Source organism: Babylonia areolata, chromosome 20 (assembly GCF_041734735.1).
Source record: "Babylonia areolata isolate BAREFJ2019XMU chromosome 20, ASM4173473v1, whole genome shotgun sequence".
Lineage (NCBI taxonomy): Eukaryota > Metazoa > Mollusca > Gastropoda > Neogastropoda > Buccinidae > Babylonia > Babylonia areolata.
The window spans coordinates 29,294,872-29,318,903 of record NC_134895.1 but is presented as its reverse complement, the minus strand read 5'-3'; the positions used below and the strand labels follow the sequence as shown (position 1 = coordinate 29,318,903).

The 24,032-nt window shown below is 42.8% G+C and overlaps 1 protein-coding gene and 1 long non-coding RNA gene across 2 annotated transcripts in view; both read left to right on the top strand.

Annotated features, from left to right (window-relative positions):
* Positions 1-23,245, top strand: part of LOC143295384 (uncharacterized) — a 53,386-nt gene extending 30,141 nt beyond the window's left edge. Inside the window, exons 10-14 of the mRNA XM_076607050.1 lie at positions 7,780-7,921; positions 18,899-19,103; positions 20,005-20,185; positions 20,712-20,879; positions 21,498-23,245. Coding sequence (XP_076463165.1) covers positions 7,780-7,921; positions 18,899-19,103; positions 20,005-20,185; positions 20,712-20,879; positions 21,498-21,659 — 858 coding nt within the window. The 3' untranslated portion in view covers positions 21,660-23,245. The remainder of the gene's footprint in view (positions 1-7,779; positions 7,922-18,898; positions 19,104-20,004; positions 20,186-20,711; positions 20,880-21,497) is intronic.
* On the top strand, positions 573-4,177 carry LOC143294849 (uncharacterized). Its single transcript, XR_013056941.1, has 2 exons — positions 573-1,829; positions 2,782-4,177. It is a non-coding gene; the product is annotated as an uncharacterized LOC143294849 (long non-coding RNA).
* Positions 23,246-24,032: the final 787 nt, after the last annotated feature.

Sequence of the window (24,032 nt, the reverse complement as noted above, 5' to 3'; positions counted from 1 at the left end):
CATGTATCATTTTTGTACATTACAACAATTAATACGTCGCGATATGGAATATAATTGTAACAATTAAGTAACTGAATATCCTGAATTTCCAACTATATAAAAATCATCTATAAAATCTGCTTCTAGAGTAAAAATATTTTACATAAAAATTCAAGAGAAAACTCAACGGACAGCCCCCGTGTCGGCACCGCTTGGCGGTGCTTTTGGCACTTGTGATCGACAATGAAATACTTCGTTTAAACCAACTACAACACAACTATACATGTATGATACGAATCAGATTGATAACAGAAATGCAAACATCTGCAAGACACGCTATAAAAATGTCTAGGTATTGTAAAAACGTATTTTGCTCAAATCGGCACTGACGAATTCCAATGGCTTGAAGAAGAGATAGTTTTGTGGCGCCGAAATGCCGTCAGACATTTCGTACCATCGCATGCCTATAACTTAGGTGTACACGGAAAGCAGTACACGAGAAGAAGGCTTAATCCTTTACATTTTAATGCACATTCTAAATTCCACGGCAACTATATCGATTTATAGAAAACGAAGGTATTTTATATGTTTCAACTGAGTGGATTTCGAAGATCGCGCCAAAACTCATTCACATAAATATTAGTTTAAAAAAGTTATAGGCTTTCTGGCCAAATGATATCATTACAGTTGAGAAGTATGATCGTTCTGAAGTTCCATAACACAAAACTATAATCTCATCTATAAGGAAGTGTTTATAATTTAACAAATTGATGAAAATCATCATATGGTTCCCTGTAAAGGGAGATAACTTGTGACCGATTTACAGCTTCCTTGGTAACCTTCGGCGAGTCACAAAAATCGTCTGCTAAGCTGGCCCAACGAAGATCGTAGCCAACCCGGCTACACAAGCCCTAACTCACCGAGGGTTTGAGACCCATCGGCTACCCTCACCTAGTTTAGCCAGCCTGTCAAAGTCATTGCCCGGGGGTTGGGCACTGCCGCATGCTAGCAGCTTCTAGGACCCATAAGTGAGAGCTGGGTGCCGGTGGGGACCAACAGAGGACGAACCACTCCCGGAAGAGCGTGACAAGCCCCCCCTCTAGAGGTACTACCCCTCCCGTGCACCCCCTAACCCCCTCCCTGCCAGTAACGAGACACTCTCATACCGATTTCAGAAGGTTTGTACGCTTGTATACGAGAGTATCTCGTACTAGTTTCGTCATCGAAATATGAGCAGTCTAAATGGGAGACAATGCTGAAAACTGGCCCAGACTTCTGTAGGGACTCTAAACAACGGTTCTTTCCCATTGACCACTCAGCAACTGACCATGACTAAGTGATATTGCCTTTGTTGATGCTTGGACCCAATTATATATCCAAGATGGCGGATCAACAGCGTACTTCGACAAGGCGACCTGTTCATAGGCAATATTCTGCATTAGAAGTTTTGCAGGAAATTTTAAATGATGCAGACAGTGGTGAGGAAGACTTCGATGATGAAGAATCCGTTGGTAGTGACGAGGAGGAAACTGACAGAAACCAAAACCAGCCGCTTTTGTCAGAAACTGGTGTTGATGACGAAGACTCAGATTACGAGTCTGAATCGTCCACTGGTCCAGTGACTGAAGTAGAGTCAGACATCATTGAAATGGAGGTGGAACCAGTACCCAGTACAAGTACTGCACCCCCTCCTGTTGTGAGAGGTTGAGGAAGGGGTCAAGGAAGAGGAAGAGGCAGAAGACAAGGGGCAGTTGTGAAGGGGAAGGGCAGAGGGCATGGTCAGTCACACCAGGTTCACACCTGGTTCAAGAATGGACGCCAGCTCAGTCATGACCAGAAACAGATTCCAGGTCAGTTTTTTTTTCTTATTCTTTTGTTTGTTCCTTCTCCCTCCCTCTCTTCTTTTTATTTGTTCATTCTCTCTCCCTCTCCCCCCCTCACCCTCTCTCTCTCTTAGTGATACAAGTATGTATAGTAAGATGTTGCTGGTGTGTGTGTGTGAGAGAGAGAGAGAGAGAGAGAGAGAGAGACTGTGAATGTTTGTTTTTGTGTTTGTGTCATTGTGTGTGTGTGTGTGTGCGCGCGCGCACATGCAACAAGCAACAAGTGCATATATCATGTGTACAAGCATGCAACAAGCAACAAGCGCATATATCATGTGTACAGTGAGTGAGTGTGTGTGTGTACACATGCGACAAGTGCATGTTTCATGTGTTGAGTGTGTGTGTGTGTGTGTGTGTGTAGTTTGGGTATGTAATTGTGTGTGTGTGTGTGTGGTTTTTTGTTGTTGTTGTTGTGTGTGTGTGTCATTCTGTGTGTGTGTGTGTGTGTGTGTGTGTGACTCTGTGTGTGTGTGTTTGTGTATACATGCAACAGGCAATAAGTGCATGTATCATGTGTACAGTGTGTGTGTGTATGTGTGTACAGTGTGTGTGTGTGTGTGTGTGGTTTGGGTATGTATTTGTGTGTGTGTGTGTTTTTTGTTGTTGTTGTTTGTGTGTGTGTGTGTGTGTTTGTGTATACATGCGACAAGCAAGAAGTGCATGTATCATGTGTACAGTGTGTAGTGTGTGTGTGTGTGTGTGTGTGTGTACACACTTGCAACAAGTGCATGTATGTATACAGTGTATGTGTGTGTGTGTACACTTGCAACAAGTGCATGTATGTATACAGTGTGTGTGTGTGTGTGTGTAGTTTGGGTATGTATTTGTGTGTGTTTTTTGTTGTTTTGTGTGTGTGTGTGTGTGTGTGTGTGTGTGTGTGTGTGTGCAGCTGATCAACTGTTATTCAATAATGTTTCAGATATATCCTGCAGTTCCTCCACTTCCATGACAACTCCACCATGCCAGCACAGGAGGTGTATGAGCCACAACAAGCGGTGTTTTTGACGAGAGCCTGCTGCTGTGGAAAGACCGACTGATCTTTCGTCAGTACATACCAATGAAGTGTGCCAGGTTGGGTCTAAAAATCTACCTGTGCTGTGAATCTGCAGGAAGAAACTGGATGTCCGGCAGGAAACCTGTAATCACTGTCCTGACTGTCCATCCAAGCCTGCACTTTGCTACCCACAGTGCTTCAAGGATTACCACACAAAATTTGTGTATTGGCAGTGAACATGGATGTACTTTTTTTTTTCTTTTTCTTTTTTTTTTTAATCTTTCTTCAAACTGTGGTTTCAGTGTCGGGTTTTATTTTGGTTGTGTGTTTTTTCCCCATTTTCTTTTTGATGTAGATCTTCATATTCAACAGAAAATAAAACAATACGATCTCCAGAAGCCCTACAGTATCTGCAAACAATCAACGAATGAGGTGTGATTCATGTTTCATATAGTTTTATACCTAGATTGTGATACCCCTTGTTATTCAAGGATTACAGCTCGGAAGAACACTTAGTGGCAGTAATGTGAGTTCCAGATGTTTGCTCTGATGTTCCATGAACACTAACACCAGTTTTTACAGTACATCTATGTTTTTTTTGTGTTGCAGTGTATGTGTTTATGCTCTGAAAGTGGGTTTTGATTTGGAAAAAAAAGAAACTTTTATCAATTTTGACTTGCTAAATACCCACAAAATCAAGTTATGTTGATATCTCATCATAGCCCAGAGTATAAGAAAGAAACATGCAAACTTTCAGAGAAATATTTCAACAAATATGTTAGTAGTGAACAGATTAGTGAACCCACTGAAAAAAGTAAAATTCTGTCCCTTTGTACTGGATTGTGGGTACCCCCAGTTATGCATGGATTACACCTCAGAAAAACTCTTACTGGCTGTAATGTGAGTACCAGATGTTTGCTCTGATGTTCCATGAACACTAACTTCAGTTTCTGCAGTATTTTTTGTGGTTTTATATGCTGCAACGTATGTGTTTACATCCCCCCCCCCTTTTTTTTTAAGCATGTTCATTATATCAATCTTGCTCCTACTAATTGCATATAAAATCAAATTATTATGGCATCATATAATAGCTCAGGATATGAGGGGAAAAAAACAAGCAAAGTTTCAAAGAGATATTTCAAGAAATAAGTCAGTAGTGATCAGATTAGTAAAGCCACTGAAAAAAGTGAAATTATGTCCCTTTCTGCTGGATTGTCAGTACCCCCAGTTATGCATGGATTACATCTCAGAAGAACAATTACTGGCTGTAATGTGTGTACCAGATGCTTGTTCTGATATTCAGTAAACACAAAAAACAATCTATGCAGTTTTTTATGTGGTTTTATGTGCTGCTGTGTATATGTTTATGCTCCGAAAATGTTATTTCTTAGAAATGAATGATTATTTTATCAATTTTTCCCTAAGTACCCACAAACACAAATTATTTTGGTATCACAGCATAGCCAAGGGTATCAGAAAAAAAACATGCAAAAAATCATTTGGATATCTAAGTGAATGAATGAGCAGTGAACAGATTAGTGAACCTACCGAAAAAAGCAAAAATTTACCCTTGCACACAGCAGTACAAAAAAGCTGTTATATTATGGCAGTGAAGGGGTTAAAGGGTATAAACATCTGTAACATCTCATAACAAACCAAGGTGTGTGTGCCTTGCCCCTCCTTGTTCACCCATCCCAGTCAACTGGAGAGCGGTGTGGATTATGCTGATTCCACGTGGATCTCGTGTCTCAGTCTCAGTTCAGGCTGTCACTGAACTGAGATCAGCCTCTTCTTAGCTGGTCAGTGACAGCTACAGGAGTCATGGCTTTTCACCCGCGACTGTCAAAGTTGGCAATCGTGCCTGTTTTGGAGCTCTTCAGGGCTGTTGCCCGATTCTGCGTTACTGAGGATCTTTTTCCTCCGAGTGGCTTTGGTTCTTCATCGCTCTGTGTCTTGGTGTTATTCCAGCCTTTGGGTGGTAGTACCTCGTCTAGAAGGTAAGAGGAGACTGTTGCGACAGTTCTAGCCGTGTGTTTTGTCTGTTCGTCTTGTGCCCATGTCTGTGAATAAGAGAGAGAGAAGGGGGGGGGGGGGGGGGGGTGAAGGGTAGTTAAAATAAGTATAATATATTTGTTTTGCTGTTTTATGTGTGTACATATTTTAAACATAAGTTTTATGAGAATGTGATTACCTGATTATTTGTGTATTGAGGGATTTTATTCATCATAATTGGGATTTATTGAAGTTTTCCTTATGAACCCAATCAGTTTATTTGCTTTATATATACATATATGTGTGTGTGTGTGTGTGTGGTCGCATTAAATGTGATTCATAAGTTAGGATATTGGGACTAGCCCATATATCCTTTTCCATCATGTCTCTGTTTCTTGGGTGTGGCTTCATTGTCAGCCTTTGAAACTAACAGATTCAGCATAATACATTTTTTATATGTCAACTTATTCTGTAATAAGTTAACTATTTAAAATTGTAATGTTCTAGTCTTGTGTTTGGGAAGGGGAGTTATCCTGAACTCTTGTAAGATGTTTGTTTTTTCGTAATGAATTCTTGGCTAGATGCTCATATACCTATATTGTTTGTGTTTTTTCATAATAAATTCTTGGCTAGGTGTTCATATACCTATATTGTTTGTGTTTTTCATAATAAATTCTTGGCTAGGTGCTCATATACCTATATCGGTTGTTTAATTGAGGGTGCTAAAAGTGAATCCAAACTGTGGATAACAGACGATCAAAAGCTTTTCAGTGTTCCTACTTCTGTAGCCATCCACTGACTTCACTGTCTTCCCTTGGCTCCCACTGCCCGCCTTAGACTTCATGGTTATGGCGTCGGTTGGCTACCACCGCCTTCCTCTGCCTTCCATCACCTGCGTTCTCTGGCCCTTCTTCAAGTCTACTAGGAATTATATGTTTGTCCTTGTCTTCGTTGTCAGTTCGTCATTTCCAGTCTCGTTGTAGTCATCACCAACTTGCCTTCGTTGTCGTCGTCGTTACTTACTGTCCTTTGTCATCATCGTCACCACTTATTCTCCTACATCATAGGAGAATGGACAGGATGCCTTTTGAGTGTGAGGGGATGGGGTATTAACTGAATACTGTGCCATGCCTTCACACAGTCAGTGCCCTTGCACTATCAGGAGGCAATCGAAACCTGTTAGCTTATCACGGTGCTGCGTCCCAAAAAATTATATCAGATATACATTTTGCTTCTAAAATATAAGGCAGTAGATTCTGTACACATCACATGGAGCTCATTACAAATGGCAAATTAGTATACCTTTGAAAATGCAGGGATTCCACCAGCCAATGGAACCAGTTGTACATTCTAAAATGAGTGTGTGGACAATGGCTGCTTATTGGCTTGTCAGCTGTATCGTGCACCAGCTGTGAGTTATACACCTCCCGTATGGAGATGTGGACAGCAGTTACTTTATGGCCTGTTTGATGCGTGTTCCACTGAAGTGATCATCAAAATCAGTGATGCACAAACCACCTTAGTAGGGGATGACATGTGCAAAGGCTCGAAACCATCCACATAGAGCGAGCTGGGGCCAGCCATTACATCTTCTGCCAGACTTGTATGGTGCAACTGCAGAGCTATGAAGGAATGTCTGTGTTTATAATCCACGGTGCGCAATCCCCTTGCTTGGGGCTGACACATGCAGAGCTTGTAACTATCCTCACCGAGCAACGGCACCAATCTGGTATCAGTAATGGGCCATCAAGGAATGTCTGTTGTAAACCAGCAGTATAAATCATTTCCATGGTAGCCAGGAAACAACACAGGCAGCAGACACATAATGAACTGCGATATACTTTATACTGTTTCATCCCATTAAAGGGTTTAACTGAATTCAGTTATGCGTACAAAAACTCGCATCAACCAAATGAGCTGTAAAGCCCAAACAAGTTAGACAGGAACTGTTTATATCAACCCAGATAACTAGCGTGCACGTGACATTCAAACCGTGATTCTGAGGTGGCGCCCTCTCACTGGGTAGAATCGATCTTGGTCGAGTTGACAGTCTGGAACAGCGTCTGATTTACTTCCTCATTGGCATGCCTCACTTCTGTATGTCTGCTGCTGCACTTGGAGTGGACGAGTCCGGGTCGCCATTCTCCCATGGTCTGTGAAAGGTTCGCAAACTCGCGCCAGAAGATGGCCACGGGAGGGCAGGTGGCGGCTCGCGACTGCTGTTGCTCCCTTTGCTTGCATAGTGCCATCATTGGATGTGAAGGTTGTCGACAGAGCATGAGGACTGGCAGCCAGGTGGCCCTGAAGACGGCCTTTACCAGTATGATTCTGGCCACCTTGACTGACGACCACTGGACCTCTACAGCAAACAAACTCCTTGGCAACAATTGTATTCCCGTGGAGAAAACAGTTTAAACATACTACAGTCAGATGACTGTTTGGATCAACATGATCTTGAGGGCATTTTGTCAAACGGTTAAACTTGACCGAACCAAGACCCAAATCATCGTCGTTTACTCAGCACGAGTTTCCTGTGATTCGTAATACTCATCAGCATAAATGGATGCATAGACAATTCTGAAAGCTCAGTCAGCTGATAAAGTGAGAAATATATACAGGAAGGGGAAGGAGGGGGGGGGGTGATGGCATGGGGGGGCACAGATCTTTCAGGGGGCATGGGTAATCGGCTCTTGCTCCATACGTTTCGACAATGAATTCTCAGCATTCCATGATGTTAGGTTAAAATTTGAACTGTGTTAGGAAGGAATGGAGGAAGGAATGGAGCTTGGAGAGTGAGGTAAGCGAACATTAGTCTGATGATATATTTAATTTCAAGAGCAGTCTGTTCGATCGTTTAGGCTACATGTTTTCGTAAAGCAAAAAATCAGCTGCAAAGAAATGGGTAAACCAGTTTATAAACCGGTTGTACAGGACTTGTGTGTGCGACGCACGTGCCAGAAGTTGACCCATGACCCCACCAAGGCCTGTCCGGTGGTGTCTACCTACGTGCGCCTGTGTGCCAACAAAGGCCGACAGGTCAAGGCAGACACACAGACCTATCGCAATGCCTGTGGTACGCATTGCTCTGTCTGTCTATGCCTATCTCTTTGTTCTCGTGTGTGTGTGTATGTGTGTGTGTGTGTTTTGTCTGTCTGTGTTTTTCTGTGTATGTGTGATTGTCACTCAGTGTCTGTGTCACAGTGTGTCACTTGTGTGCCGTGTGTGTGTGTGTGTTTGAGAGAGATATAGAGAGAAATAGAAAGTTTTATTTAAACCTGATGGAAAACAATCGGCCATGTTTGTTTGTGTGGTTTTTTGGGGTTTTGTGTTTTGTTTCGTTTTGTTTTTTCAGTTGTCGTTTTAAACATGCACGAGTTTGAAATACGCACAGGGCCATATCAGGACTGTCCAACTACACAAAATTAATGTCCAACCGCGTTAAACACAAACTGTCACATACATGAAAAAATCAAGATAAACCTACAAAACACAGGTCATGACATACTATCTTAACCATTTAGCTCCTTAGGACAAATAAGATCAGGCCGTGCTGAGGACGTCAGCCCTTCCGCTTAATCTACCATCCCCAGATGACAAAAAATCGTTAAAAGAAAATGAAATTAAATTAAATGAAAAATTAAAAAAGGGCAAAAACAAAAAATAAAATTTCAAAGCCAAACAAAACAAACAAAAATATATATATAAAGGCCATATAAGCAAATAACACTGCAGAATGTACAGTTAGTGCATCATAGAGTACGGAAAACAGAAGAAAAAAGTGTCAGGACTTGCTCAAATAAAGGGAATTGGACTGGGAAGGCAGAAAAATGAGACAGTGAAGGAAGAAAAAAATGCAGAAAAAAGATAGCAATAGAAAAGAGGAATTTTCTAGCACAAAATTTCCAGAAGGCAGGGATGCAGTTTGTACTGAAAGACCCCCGGCATCCCACAGGGGGAAACGCGCACATATGCACGCACTAACACACACACCCAACACATGCATGCACGCACCCACACATGCACGCGCGCGCGCGCACACACACACACACATAGTTGTCAAGTATTTAATAGGTGAATTGAACGTGGAATAAAAGTCTTCAAAGCTCAGGATTTCAATTTACAAGTCCTGAAGCGCCGTCCTGATGGCAGCAACTCATAGTACTTTACTAGAGTGTGGGTGTTGTACGTTGCTATCTACCTTGTTTTCAGACCACACATTTTTCATGCAGCTTTTGCATTCGAACTTGTTTGATTCCCACAGCTTTACTGCACACACTCATGAAATCATTCAAAATGCACTTTCCTCACTCCCAAACTTCCATACCAGCACAGTCTGACACTGTGAGCACAGACTCGATGCAACATCAGTAGCTGCTTTGGATAATCTTGAAATTGATACCAATATTTTGTAATTTTTTGTATTTCTTTTCATCACAACAGATTTCTCTGTGTGAAATTCGGGCTGCTGTCTCCAGGGAGAGCGCGTCGCTACACTACAGCGCCACCCATTTTTTGTATTTTTTTCCTGCATGCAGTTTTATTTGTTTTTCCTATCAAAGTGGATTTTTCCCCAGAATTTTGCCAGGAACAACCCTTTTGTTGCCGTGGGTTCTTTTACATGCTCTAAGCGCATGCTGCACACGGGACCTCGGTTTATTGTCTCATCCGAATGACTAGCGTCCAGACCACCACTCAGGGTCTAGTGGAGGGGGAGAAAATATCGGCAGCTGAGCCGTGATTCGAATCAGGGCACTCAGATTCCCTCGCTTCCTAGGCGGACGCGTTACCTCTAGGCCATCACTCCACTTTCTAGAAGACGGGGATGGCCTAAGTATTTATTAGTTTCTGCAAACAAAATATTCCAGATTGGCATTTCTTAAGAATAGAATCAATATTCCTGACGAACAAAAGATCCAGTGTTATTAGAATGAAGGAAAGCATTGTGAATGAGACTTAAAATCCCATCATCAATACTTCTGTGTGCTTTGTAAGCAAACTGAAGAGGGTCAACGTGCTGTTTAGTAAGAGAAAATAGATGGCTGAGAACATTTTATTTAAAAGCATTTCATTGCTATTGAAGTCAGTTCAAATGAACGGTAATCATTTATTTTGACTGGGCACTTTTTTCTTCTGGGATAGGACAAATAGATTTTTTTTTTTTTTTTTTTCCAGAGAGACCAGTTGAAAATTATACAGAACACGTCACACCTTTCCGTGAGAGGCACATATTTTCAGTAATCTTCGGCAGATCGGCATATTGCCTTTTTGACGTTCTGTTTTAAAAACAAAGATTTAACAACTTTTGCATCGATCTCAAAGACCTGACCTGCGTTTCTATCTTTTCCTGCAACTGTGAGAACACTATCGAGTTCCCCTACCAGATCATTCTTTTCAAAGCGACAGTAGAAATCGTTAAATTTGTTTGAATCAACCTGTTCATCCCTTTTCATTTTCACAAGCGTCTGTTTTCCTTATAGTTTACCCAGTGACAGTTTTAAACCCCCCATGCATCTGCCATTCTTCCTGTCTGAAACTGCTGCTCTGCTTTTTATTTGAATTTCCCCTATAAGCTTCTTCCAAACTAGTGTATTATCCTTCTTGTTCCCTGGCTGAAACGCAGCCTTTTTCTTGTTTAAAGGGTTTTTGACAGACTTTGAGATCTATGGTTTGTTGTAAGGAAAGATTTTAATTGCTTTTGTTGGAATTATCATGACTTCACATATACTGATATAACATCACCTGCTTCATGAACAGTCTCACATGGGTCTGTCAATACACTCCAATCAGTACAATCAAAACATCCTCTCAGTTCATCCACATTCTCTGGTGTTCATACTTGCACTCTTTTTCGCAGCCAGCTTGTGTCTTTATCTTTGGTCTGCAGGCTGGGATGAAATAAACATCATGATCATGCTAGAGGAACATATTTGTATGCATTAGGAATGTTCCCATAACATAAATCGATTGTCTTGCCCAGTTGGGTACAGCAATTAACAAGGTGTCCCTGTGTAATGGTAGCCAGACAACAGTTCACCATACAGTAATATAATGTTGTCGATTACTTTGGAGTCGAAGATATATGTGAAGGTCGTATCAGTTAAGTCCTTTTTGGGTCCTGTTTTTCCGATTTGTCCTCTTCTCCATGCTAACATGACGGCTTGCTTCGAAGGTGCTGGTGGCTTGGTTGATGGTGTGGCGTAAGGCACTTCGGTCAGCGGCTTTAGTGGTCCATTTTTGGCCAGGGGCTGTCGCAGGTTGTGAGAGCCTTCTTCAGCGTGTCGTTGACCGCTTCCTGGGTGTTCTTCTGTTGCGGTGACCAGATGTCAGTGTACCATATAGAATGATCTTGGGTAGGCAGTGGTCTTCCATTCTGGAGACGTGCCCTGGGTCTTCAGCAGTATGGCCTCGATTCTGGTAACCTTTTCTTTCCTGAGAACCTCAATATTAGTGATGGAGTCATTCAAATGGATCATCAAGATGATGCAGACGCAGTGTTGGTGAAATCTGTCCAATGGGCGGATGTGACTGCGGTAGGTGACCCACGATTCAGAGCCGTAGAGGAGTGTGGTCAACGTCACGACTATAGACGCTGATCTTTGTCTCTGCTTTGATGTGGTTGTTGTTCTGCAACCTCTTGTGGAGCCATCCAAAGCCACTGTTGGATTTGGCCAGTCTGTTCGGCACTTCCTTGTCAATTCTAGCAACAGTTGAGATGATACTTCCAAGGTAGCAGGACTGCTGGAGGCCATTCAGTTTTGTCTGCTTTGTGGTGATGGTTGGTGGGTTCTGCTCCTTGAGGGGGGCGGGATGGTGAGGAACTTCAGTTTCCTTCAGGTTGACTTACAGACCAAAAAGATCAGCAGCCTCTGCAACTGAATCAGGAAATGATACACCATACTGCCCTTTCAGTGTGTGCTACTAGAGCAGCAGCACCAGCAAATGAAAACTCGAATAACTCTCTCCAGTGTGTTGCAATCGACGTAGGTTGAAGAGGTTTCTCTCAGTGTGAAAGCGACATCTAGATCCCGAGTGGCGTGTTCTAGCATCATGCTGAAGAAGATGGAGAAGAGCGTCAGGGCTAGAATGCGGCTTTGTATTGTACTGTATTCAGGTCAGGTCAGGTCATTAGATCTGCTACTGGTAACCTGTAATCCAGTACAACCTGTTCAGGGTCGGGTTGCCGGCGACTAAACTGGCACTCCCACCGCTCCCTTCCGGGACTGGTGAAGCGGGTGGCTAGACACCCTTATGTAATTAAAAACGAGATCCATGAAAGGGCGTCGGCTCAGGAGAGCCACCGACGGCCATCTAGCTCTACCGTGCTGTGTGCATGCCACACGCAGTTGGCCCCCGGGGTGTGTCTACCCATGCATGCGAAGTCTGGATCTGGCAGAATCTGCGGAAGAAACCTATCGGTTCAACGGAGAGGAAGGCGGTTACAGCAACGCACTGTGGAGTGCAGAGAGCAAGATGAGACACCGAAAGGATATCTTGGTCATCCACTGCATCCGTGCTCATCCTCCAGTCGTCTCGACTTAGTCTTGCCACTGGAAATTGGTGGACCTGGACGAGAGAGTGAGGTCGACGTTGCGTAACTCCTCTTCACTTTAAACAAACTCATCGCACAAGTCATCAGTCATCCTTAATGACCTTTCTTCCTTCATCATTTCATCACCCCCAAGTCCTGTGGCGACAGGCGAGCGACGAAACGACAGGTGTGGGTACACTGGCAGTCGCAGCCGCAGACCTGCACGCAGGCGGCTCAGGCCATAGGGTCGTTCTTCATCGACAGGAGCAGCAATGGAGCTCGGCAGCCGTCTGAGCGTCTGAGCAGCCCTTTTTAGGAATGCACTGCTCACCTCCCTGGCATGAGGAAGGGGCTAGAAAAGGTGCCCTAAAAATTGCCTGCTCCATATCACCCTGGCCAGCATACCACGGCTGGCAGGGACCCTACATCAGCAGTCGAAACAAAGAGAAAGAAAAGAAAAAAACAAGGATCGTTCCTCTCACCATTTGTGCTTGGAACATAAGGACTCTCCTTGACAGAGATAACGCGGACAGACGCCAAAGGAGAACGGCACTAGTTGCATCGGAACTCGCCAGATACAACATTGACATCGCAGCCTTGAGTGAGACTCGGCTTGCAGGCGAAGGCGAGCTCTGTGAACGGGGATCTGGTTACACCTTCTGGAGTGGACGAGTAAGCGAAGAGCGACGTGCGGCTGGCGTTGGTTTTGCAGTAAAAACAGCACTTGTCAGCAAGCTAGCTGGAATCCCAAAGGGTTATGACCATGAAACTCCCACTGGCATCTGGGCAGAAGCACCTCACCATTGTCAGTGCCTACGCCCCAACCATGACCAACCCGGATGAAGTGAAGGCGAAGTTCTACGAGGACCTTCACTCTGTCATTGCTGCTATCCCTAAAGCAGACAAGCTCATCATTCTTGGGGACTTCAATGCTAGAGTTGGCTCTGACTACATCTCCTGGGATGGAGTGATTGGAAAGCACGGTGTGGGCCACTGCAACCCAAATGGATTGCTTTTGCTTCAGACCTGTGCAGAGCATGAACTGCTGATAACCAACACAGTTTTCTGCCTCCCTACCCGTAACAGGACGTCATGGATGCACCCTCGCTCAAAGCATTGGCATCTCATTGATTACGTCATCGTCAGGAAAAGGGATGGGCAAGGTGTACATGTAACAAAGACCATGTGCGGCGCCGAGTGTTGGACAGACCATCGCCTTGTAGTCTCGAAGCTGAATATTCGAATCCAGCCCAAGAGACGCCCCCAAGGCCAGAAGGCTCCAAAACGGCTCAACATCGCTAAGCTGAAAAACATCACCATCAAACAGTCCTTTGTGGAGCTGCTGGAAGATCGTCTGGAATCCGCCTCTCTGGACTCAGAATGTGGAGTCTGACTGGAGGACCCTGCGTGAGCTGATCTATAGTACAAGTTCAGAGACCCTCGGACCCATGACCAGAAAGCACAGACTGGTTTGATGAAAACTGTGTTGAAATCAAGCAACTTCTGGATGAGAAACGCCGTCTGCATCAAGCCTACCTGAGCAACCCAAAGTCCACATCAAAAAAGGATGCGTACAATGTCATCCGCAGGACTGTTCAGCAAAAGTTACGCCAGATGCAGGATAAGTGGCTGAGTGACAAAGCTGATGAGATCCAGGGATATGCTGACAGGCACGATATGAAGAGGTTCTATGATGCCTTAAAAGAAGTCTACGGCCCCACATCCTCAGGATCATCCCCCCTCCTCAGTGCAGATGGGAATACCTTGATCACCGAGGAGGAGAAAATTCTCGAACGCTGGGCTGAGCACTTGAACAGTGTCTTAAATCGCCCTTCCTCCATAAATGATGAAGCCATAGACTGTCTCCCACAAGTCCCCATCAACGAAGCACTGGACGATCCGCCAACACTTCTTGAGACCCAGAAAGCAATCCGTCTGCTATCCAGTGGCAAAGCACCTGGTTCAGACTCCATACCAGCGGAGGTCTACAAGGATGGAGGCACTGTGCTGACTGAGAAGCTCCATCAGCTGTACTCACTCATGTGGAAAGAAGAGACGATCCCCCAGGATTTCAAAGATGCATCTGTCATTCACTTGTACAAGCGAAAGGGGAACCAGCAAGCCTGTGATAACCATCGGGGCATTTCCTTGCTCTCCATTGCAGGCAAGATACTTGCCAGGATCCTACTAAACCGCCTCACAGCACACCTTGACCAAGGTCATTTGCCTGAGAGTCAATGTGGATTCCGGGAAGAGCGCGGAACCACCGACATGGTGTTTGCTGCAAGGCAGCTGCAAGAGAAATGTCAGGAGCAAAATGCTGATCTGTTCTCCACCTATGTCGACCTCACTAAGGCCTTCGACACCGTGAGTAGACAGGGACTGTGGAAGATCATGGCCAAGTATGGATGCCTTCGGAAATTTATTTCCTTGGTCAGCCAATTCCATGAAGGCATGCAGGCTCGAGTCCAGGACAATGGCGAAACATCTGCTCCTTTCCCTGTCACAAATGGTGTCAAGCAAGGCTGCGTCTGGCTCCAACGCTGTTCAGCCTCATGTTCTCTGCAATGCTTACTGATGCCTTCAGAGATGGCGATGTTGGAATCGGCCTAAAATACCGAACAGATGGCAAGCTGTTTAACCTCAGAAGGCTTCAAGCAAAAACGAAGGTCATGACAGACATCATTAGAGACTTTTTGTTTGCTGATGATTGTGCCCTTAACGCTGGATCTGAAGCTGACATGCAACTCAGCGTCGACAAGTTTGCCACTGCCAGCAGGAACTTTGGCCTTACCATCAGCACGAGGAAAACTGAAGTTCTCCATCAGCCAGCCCCAGGGAAACCCTACATTGAGCCCAACATCACAGTCAACGGCCAGAGACTCAGTGTGGTGGAGTGGTTCACATACCTTGGCAGCACATTGTCGCGAAATGCGACCATCGACGATGAAGTGAACGTCAGGATTGCAAGAGCAAGCGCAACTTTTGGTAGACTCAATGCAAATGTCTGGAACAGAAGAGGCATTAGTCTTGAGACCAAGCTAAAGGTCTACAGAGCAGTAGTTCTCCCCACACTACTGTACGCCTGTGAAACTTGGACAGTGTACCAACGACATGCCAAGAAGCTGAACCACTTCCACACAACATGCCTCAGGAAGCGACTGAACATCAAGTGGCAAGACAGGACCCCAGACACAGAGGTGCTTGCAAAAGCCACCCTTCCCAGCATCTTCACCATCCTGATGCAGTCCCAGCTTTGCTGGGCTGGACACGTGGCGCGCATGCCAGACCATCGGCTGCCCAAAAGGCTCTTCTGTGGCGAGCTGCAACAAGGGAAGAGATCACACGGAGGTCAGAAGAAGCGCTTCAGAGATACTCTGAAAGTCTCTCTGAAAGTGTTTGATATCAACCCTGACTCCTGGGAGGAATCTGCAGTGGACTGTGACAAATGGCGCGCTGCTGTGCACAAAGGCGCCAAGCTGTGTGAGGCCAACAGGACTGCTGCAGCTGTTCAGAAGAGGCAGGCCAGAAAGTCACGGACAAACAAGCTCCCAGACATGATATGCCTGTCTTTGTCTGCCCCAACTGTCAGCTAACATTTCGTGTGCAGATTGGACTATTCAGCCATCTGCGCATTCACAGATAGATTCATGAGCATGCTCCCCCCCACCCCACCACCACCCTCCCCCCATTCCCCAGCTGGATGACAACGATGGTCATCATCAATCTCGATGGACACACCACCATTACTCTTTTATCTCAACAGATTTCTCTATATGAAATTCAGGCTGCTATTCCTTTGGAAAGCGCTTTGCTGCACTGAGAGTGCCACCTTTTTCTTTCTTTCTTTGTTTTTTTGTTGTTGTTTTTTTCTTTTTCTTTCTTTTTTTTTGGGGGGGGTTGGGGGGGGGAGGTTGTTGTTGTTTGTGTTTTTGTTTTTTTTGCCTGCACATGTATTTGTTTTCCTATCAAAGTAGATTTTTCCCCATAGAATTTTGTCAGGGACAACCTTTTTATTGCTGTGGGTTCATTTATGTACGCTAAGTACATGCTGCACACAGGGCCTCAGTTTATTGTCTCTTCCAAAAGACTAACGTCCAGACCACCACTCAAGGTCTGGTGGAGGGGGAGGTAATACTGGCGAGTGTTTGATTCGAACCAGTGCACTCATATTCTCATGCTTCCTAGGAGTACACGTTACCTCCAGTCCAATGTACACTCCATTGGAGATTTGGAAGGGGTAGGGGTCATTGCTATATCTGATATGGCCAAGCTGACCCCTATGCAGCTGCATAACCATGGTGAGGAATTTCTGTGGACAGCCTAGCTTCTCCAGGATTATCCTGCTCACCATGTCAAATCATCAAAGGTAATGTGCTGACCCCCTTTCTATTTGCAGCATTTCTCCTGGAGCTGCCTCAGGATGAATCTGATGTCGGTCGTACACTGCTTTGCTGTAAACCCGCACTAGTTCTCTGGGGTTGGGCTTCTGCAATATTGGGAATTAACTTTCTGGGGAGGATTCATGCATGATTATATATATATATATCATATCATATATGCCATATCATATCCTATCATATATATAGATATATATATATATATAGATATATATATAAGACCAAACCAAACCAGACCTGATCAGATAAGACTAAACTGCTAACTTGTGGTGGAACAGAAGAGAAAGAAATCAGTTTTTCGGTTTATGACATAACATTAACCAGTTCAGTGCCAGAGAATTTTGTTTATATATATATCATATCATATATGCCATATCATATCCTATCATATATATAGAGATATATATATAGATATATATATAAGACCAAACCAAACCAGACCTGATCAGATAAGACCAAACTGCTAACTTGTGGTGGAACAGAAGAGAAAGAAATCAGTTTTTCAGTTTATGACATAACATTAACCAGTTAAGTGCCAGAGAATTTTGTTTAAAAAAAAAAAAAAGTGCTCTCCCCTTGCCAGGGAATTTTGAGGATTCGGAGGTAATAAATCACAAAAAAAATCTAGCACAAAAGCTATGGGCGATACAGGAAGAAAGTATACAGTTTTGTGAAGGAAAGAGTGTAGATATGATTCTGGGCTTTTTATCCCAATTAGGTTGATTGTAGGTAACTGTTCACGCATGTAAAGTCAAGATCATAATTTTTGTGCAACAAAAAGTCTGTTTCCACCTCTACAAGACATCCATAAAGAAAAGAAACAAAATACAGCTAGAAATAGCAAGCCTATTGTCACTTTATACCTGTAGAATAAATTAAAACAGGCTATAAGTTTATGAAAACAAATCGCAGGGCTTGCAGACATGTAAGTAAGTCACTGTCCCAATAATGACAAAAGTGAGAAAAGTCAACGTAAAATGTCAATCACAGTCCCAGAAACTGAACTGGCAAGCTTTTTGACAGCAAAGAGCGATTGCAAGTGAGAGGGTGAAGTTCTTTGATGACGTTCACTCCTTTAAAGTTGCACGTGGGCCAATTAAATTGTCTGCTGTGAATCCTGCTTGCCACCTCTTCAAACAAGTCATCCCGCCGAGTCAGCGAAAAAAAAAAAAGCGTTAGAAACAAAAAGCACGTGTTACACGGCCAGTGCAGGTTCAGCACTGCGTTTCGTGAAAATCGTGGGGCATTGGCGGTTGTTGATTGCCTTCTGTCTGCTTTGAAATAGGAGTTCACTCTTCCCAAAAGCCATGCCCCCTTGATGACCTCTGGCTGGCATTCAACCGATTGTCTTACATCACTCCTCTCCCTCTCCTTCCCTCCTTCCAACACTGGCTGCACGGATTCTGTCATAGCCAGTTGTTCAAAAACGTTGTCTGATTGGACAGACTGAATTACCATAAAATGGGCTGTTAGTTTCATAACTGTTGTCAATCACCTTTGTTTTCAAACCAATCATCAGATAAGAGAGATCCTTCTCCATTGTGAAATCTGCCCATGATTACAAGCAGAGCTTTCAGAATTGTGTAAATCTGCTGACTGACTGTGCTTTTCTGGACACAGTTTTCAATGCATTTGTTTGCACATGATGCAACCCCTTTTTCCATGCGTGTATCACATGGTCAGTTAGCAAATTGTTATTGAGCAGAAAGAGGTCTTCTACCTGATATAAGTTCATTTGAATAGTATTTTTACAATCCAGACACAACTAACTGTTCAACGTCTGTTTATGTGAACTGAACCAAACTCCAATGAAGGAAAAATCGGAACATATGCAGGACGTCAGTGGACGTCTTATAGGCACTATGGCAATACTTTTTGTAGGACGTCAGCTGACGTCTTATAGGCACTCTACTGGTTAAGTGGAATGACACGACCTGTCACAACACAATATGATACAACATGTGATATGTTGCCATGTCATGTCATAATGTTACTTTACATCAAACAGTGCAATGTAGTTTGTGCAAATGCACGTCATTTCATTTGTCATGTCATATGTGATGTGATTTGATGCGATATGAGATATTCTATGCTATGCTATGCTATATAATTCCCCCTGCAGATAGCTGCAGTACAGGTCGCCAGTCCAGAGGCAGCAGACACACAGTGGACTTAGTGATGTGTCCAGCAATGAGCAGCAGTGACCGCTCCCCTGAAGAAATGGTCAACGTCATCGGCAACCTCGCCGGCCATCTGAACAAGGGCTCGCGCTTTGGGCTCGTGCATGGATACAAGAATCACGTGCATGCCCATCTCTTTGATGGAGAGTGAGACAGACAGTTGAATGTTCTGGGGGGAGGGGGAGGAGGGGAGGGGTGCGCGTGCACACAAGCATGTCTATCTCTTCAATGAAGAGTGAGGGAGACAGTTTATGTTGTTTTTCATGTGTGTTGTGTTTGCGCGCGCGCGCGCGTGTGTGTGTGTGTGTGTGTGTACATGTGTGCTCGTTCTTCTGTTAATTTTGTTGATTTGTATGCCTATCTTTGATCTATGATTTTTGGCTGTTGGTGGCCGCAGCAGAGTTGGTGGTATAGAGATTTAGTGAGTGGGTGAGAAACGATGAAGAAAGGCAGACTAAGGACGACAGAGTGAGGGGGAGACATTTTAGATATTGGGGGTGTGCGTGTGTGTGTGTGTGTGGGGGGGGGGGTAACATGACAAGACAAAATTCTCTATTTCTGATGATAATTATAAAGACTTGGGTGATTTTTTTCACACCCAGTCCCCACTCTGAACAGGGTTTACACTACACAATACTTAATGATAAAGCCAAAAATATTATGAGTATACTCTATATATACACAGATATATATAAAGGAAACATACATATCAAAATAGAAGACTAATGTTGATGAGTTGGGAAGAAAAAAAGAAGGGTGAGGAAGGTAAAATGAAGGAAGAGGGAGAGAGAGAGAGATGGAGGATGGCATGTATAAAATAGTTATTTAGCATGCAGAGAGAGTGTGTATGTAAGACTGAGAAAGAGAGAGTGTGTATGTGTGTGTGCATGCATGTGTATGTGTGTAAAAAGTGAAATGGTTCAAGGAAGGTGACAGAGAGTGAGTGTGTGTGTGTACGTGTGTGTGTGTGTGTGTTAGACAACAATGCTAAAAATCAGTTCCTCCGCCCCTCATCCTTCCCCATCCTCAAACATCTACTGTATGACAGGCTGTTCGTAACGTCCAAGAAGCTGCATAAGAAGCTGGATGCCTCCAAACTGAAAGCAAAAGAGAATGAGAGGGGAGATAACAACCATCCTCCAAGGGTCAGCGACATCTTGGAGATAGCTGCCAATTACCCCTTCCGTGCCAGTGCAAGGCGTTTTGTTGTGCTCTTCACTGGGCCCAGTGTAAGCCAGTGTTAAAGCATAATTATAATACATAGTTTATGGACTTCTTTTTTATTGTGCTGTTCTAGTCAGTACTCTTTCATTCTCTTCATGTCATTGTTTATTTTTATTGCAACACTTTTATTCAATGTTTGCTGGTAAAAAGCATGTTAACTGCTTATTTCATATCCCTGTGAAATAAAATTTAGTTGTGTTACATTTTATTTCTTTATCAACGCATTTACTTTTGGTTTTGTATTTTGTATTGACTCGGGCACCTATATGTGGTATATACCGGTATGAATGGAGAGTGTACTGTCAGTAAGAAATCCAATTATGTAATGGGTTGAATGTGCTTGGGCAAGTGTGAACATGTGATTGTATTTCTGTCTGTGTTGTGTGTATGGACGTGTTATGGGTGAAGGAGATATGGCATGCATGCATACCAATGTATTGTATACATCACAAACACACACACACACACACACACTTGCCTATCTGTGTGTATACAAACACTACCGAAAAAAAAAATTTTTTACACTTACAGACCCCCAGGGCACAGAACGTGACACAGCTCCAGAATCAACTTTCGGGTCAGGCCATCTCCCTGATTCATGTGTCAACAGACCTGGACTTTGCTCGTGTGTTGTCAGCGAGTTGGGATGGCCAGGTCATTTGTCGAGGCTGCAACAGAAACGAGATCTCTATCGCCACAGTATGCATACGTTTTTAATGATGATGATAATAAAGATATATACTAAGCATCCTTAAAATGAAGAAACTCTTCTCATGGTGATTTATAATGTTAACACAAAAGTACATAAAAATACAAAGAAATGGCCCCTATCTGCTCTTTTCATTTACTTACAGCACTTTGGCGGTTGTTTTCATAATGACAGGAAAGTTTTCATGTTCATACAGGCATGTATGTATTTTGCATGAATTATAGCTTTTTCTACATAACTTTGCCAAAAACGATAATCATAGTTGTTGCCACGGTTTTTGTGTTTATTTTACATTTGAGCTTGGATTATTAGAGGTTATTCGTTTGAAAAGGTCCACATTATGATTTCCATGTTGACCAAGAGCAACAAGGCCTCAAGACCCACACCACACACACACACACCCACGACAACCAAGACAGGTGATCATATAGACTGTTTTCACAGTGGGGTAATTCTTTCATGAAAAGAATAAATATGTGCCATTTAAATTATTGAGTCATTAAAAACAGTATTTTAATCATCTAAACAAATATCAGTTGTCTTTTTGGTCTTGGTTCACACGTTCATATCTTTTTCCCTTTGAGACAACTTCTCTTTTCTGTGTGCAGACGGACATGGGCAAGCTTGCTGCTGAGACCCAAGGCATGTACATGTCTTTTGATGCCTTGAAAAAGGGACGATCCACTAGGATGCGAAAGCTGATGCGGCCTTTTGAAAACATTGTCAGCCAGCCCTCTCCTCAGTGTGTCGGTGTGACCAGAGGAGCTTGATTTTAAATATTCTTTCCACGTGGGTAAAGCTGTACAGGAACAAAAAACAAGAACAAAAAAACTCCAACCAGCAAATAAGAAAATTTTATTTTGGCTCGTGCAAAGGAAATTATTTCAAAAGGAAAATTGAGTGGTATCATAAATGTAGGTAGGTCCGGCCAAATTTTCAAAATCATAGCAGAAGCCTCATATTTGCAAGAATGAAAGAGTGCAATAAAGTAAGAAGCCACACCAAATTTCAAAGCAATATCTCAAATCGTTTTTGAGTTTTAAAAAAAATCCACGATTTTAGCCAATCTCACAAAATGGCATTTTGGAACCCTTGTAGAATTGCCACTAATGCATTCTCATAGTCCAAACTCTTCACATATGATTTATATAGAAAGCAGAAGACAGTAGAATTTTTTTAGATGGCTGTTAATGTCATTGGCTGAATGCCAGTGTCACAAATTCTGAGGAAAACGCTTGCTTTCTGTATGTCCAATCCTGCAGTTTTGATGGTAGCATTGCTAAAATGACAGAAACTCAAAAACTATTGCATCTGCATAAACATTTAAGATATTTTCAGGTTCAGGAAAGACTGTAGACTTACAAGACAGCAAATGTTAATAATAAATCTTAATAAATGACAGCTTTTGATAAAATAATTTGAAAAAAAAAGCTTTATTCAAAACGATCGGGGATAGTGTGCTCCATTAATAAATGACAGCTTTTGATAAAACAAAACCTGAAAATGCAAACAAACAAAAGTCCGTACAGTGATATACGCTAAACCAAACCGAGAAAAAAAATCAAATAGGAATGTAAACTGGATGCATAAAAAATGAAGACGTACATGATTACATAAAACGTAATACATAAGGAGAAAAATCAGCAAAACAATAATTCCATAAATTCTGTAAAACCCAAAAACCAAATATTTCATACACAATACCTGGAACAATAAGCACAAAATAAAATGTGTAAATGTGCAAGACAACAAAGAATGAAATCCTTGTATAATGCAGATGCATCACTTGATGATTGGAAGGAAAACAATTGTGTCCTTTATAACTGGTTGCAAAAAAAATGAATCCAGGGAAGGATAAGACAGGTACGAGACTGCAAAGTGTGCACTGCTCATTGCAACGTGCATTCAGTTACACCGTTATTGAGAATTAAGGCCACTTAAGCGCACAGTAGTAATAATAACCACACACGTACACCATCATTTATCATACATCAGACCGGGGAGAAGATATTTCCTGAACAGTGGTCTAGATGCATTTGTTTTCATGGAGAAAAGTTACACACATGTACCAAGTCATTTGGGGGAAAACCGTAACACTTCTGTGGCGTTTCTTTGGAAGTGGTGGGGAATGAGGAAGGATATAATTTGCAAACTCGTACCTATCTTTCTGAACTCGGACACAGTAACCGTGTTGTCGTGGAAGAAAAATGACAAATAAAAACAAAGATTTGTGACGTAATGAAAGTGGTTGCAAAGACACTGCGAAAAAAAAAATTTTGCACTCACACAAAAGTTAGACGTTGGTAATGTTAGTATAATGTTTCATGTAACACGGATGATAAAAACATTAAGTGGAGATGACTACAAAGAACACACACACTGCTTTGAACAGACAGATGACAAGAGTATAGTCAACATATATAAACTGAAACATATTATGAACATGAAGGAAATAGTAATAGAGGTGGGTATTCTGGGCCACTTTGACCTTTGACCTCAAAATGGCTACCGACCCCCACACATATATACACATACTGACCCCCCACACACATGTGCGCCTATTATGCACATATACATGATAGCTCGGGCACACACACTCTACATGGGGATAGGGGTTCTGGCTACAGACCCCCAAAATTACAATGTATATAAATGGAAGCTGCACATATATATAGATGGTACTATCGGACTCCCCGACATATAGAAAATCTCAAAATTTGTTAATTTGATCATCCCATCTTTTAGAACAGCATCCACAGTGAATGTCTTTATATATGGGGATCTGAAAAAAATTGATGTTTAATCATTTCTGAAACCTATAATTTCATGATCCCATGGTATAGGTCCATCAAACAAGTCATAAGATTTTCCCCCCAGAATAAAATCTCGTTTACTTTTTTCAAGACACGCTTTACACATTTTTTCACTGCAGCAATAAAGACCACACCCTTTACAAACAACAAGGAAAGACATATTTTTTCTATGACATTTGATATAATCACGACAGTACAATCCATCACAGGTTTTACCGCATGTGGAGGAGGTTTTAACTTGGGGGTATTCACAAATGTTTTTACCTTTGCACATTTTGAGTAAATTATACTTATGTGCTTTTATTTCCTTAAATGGAAATATTTTTACCA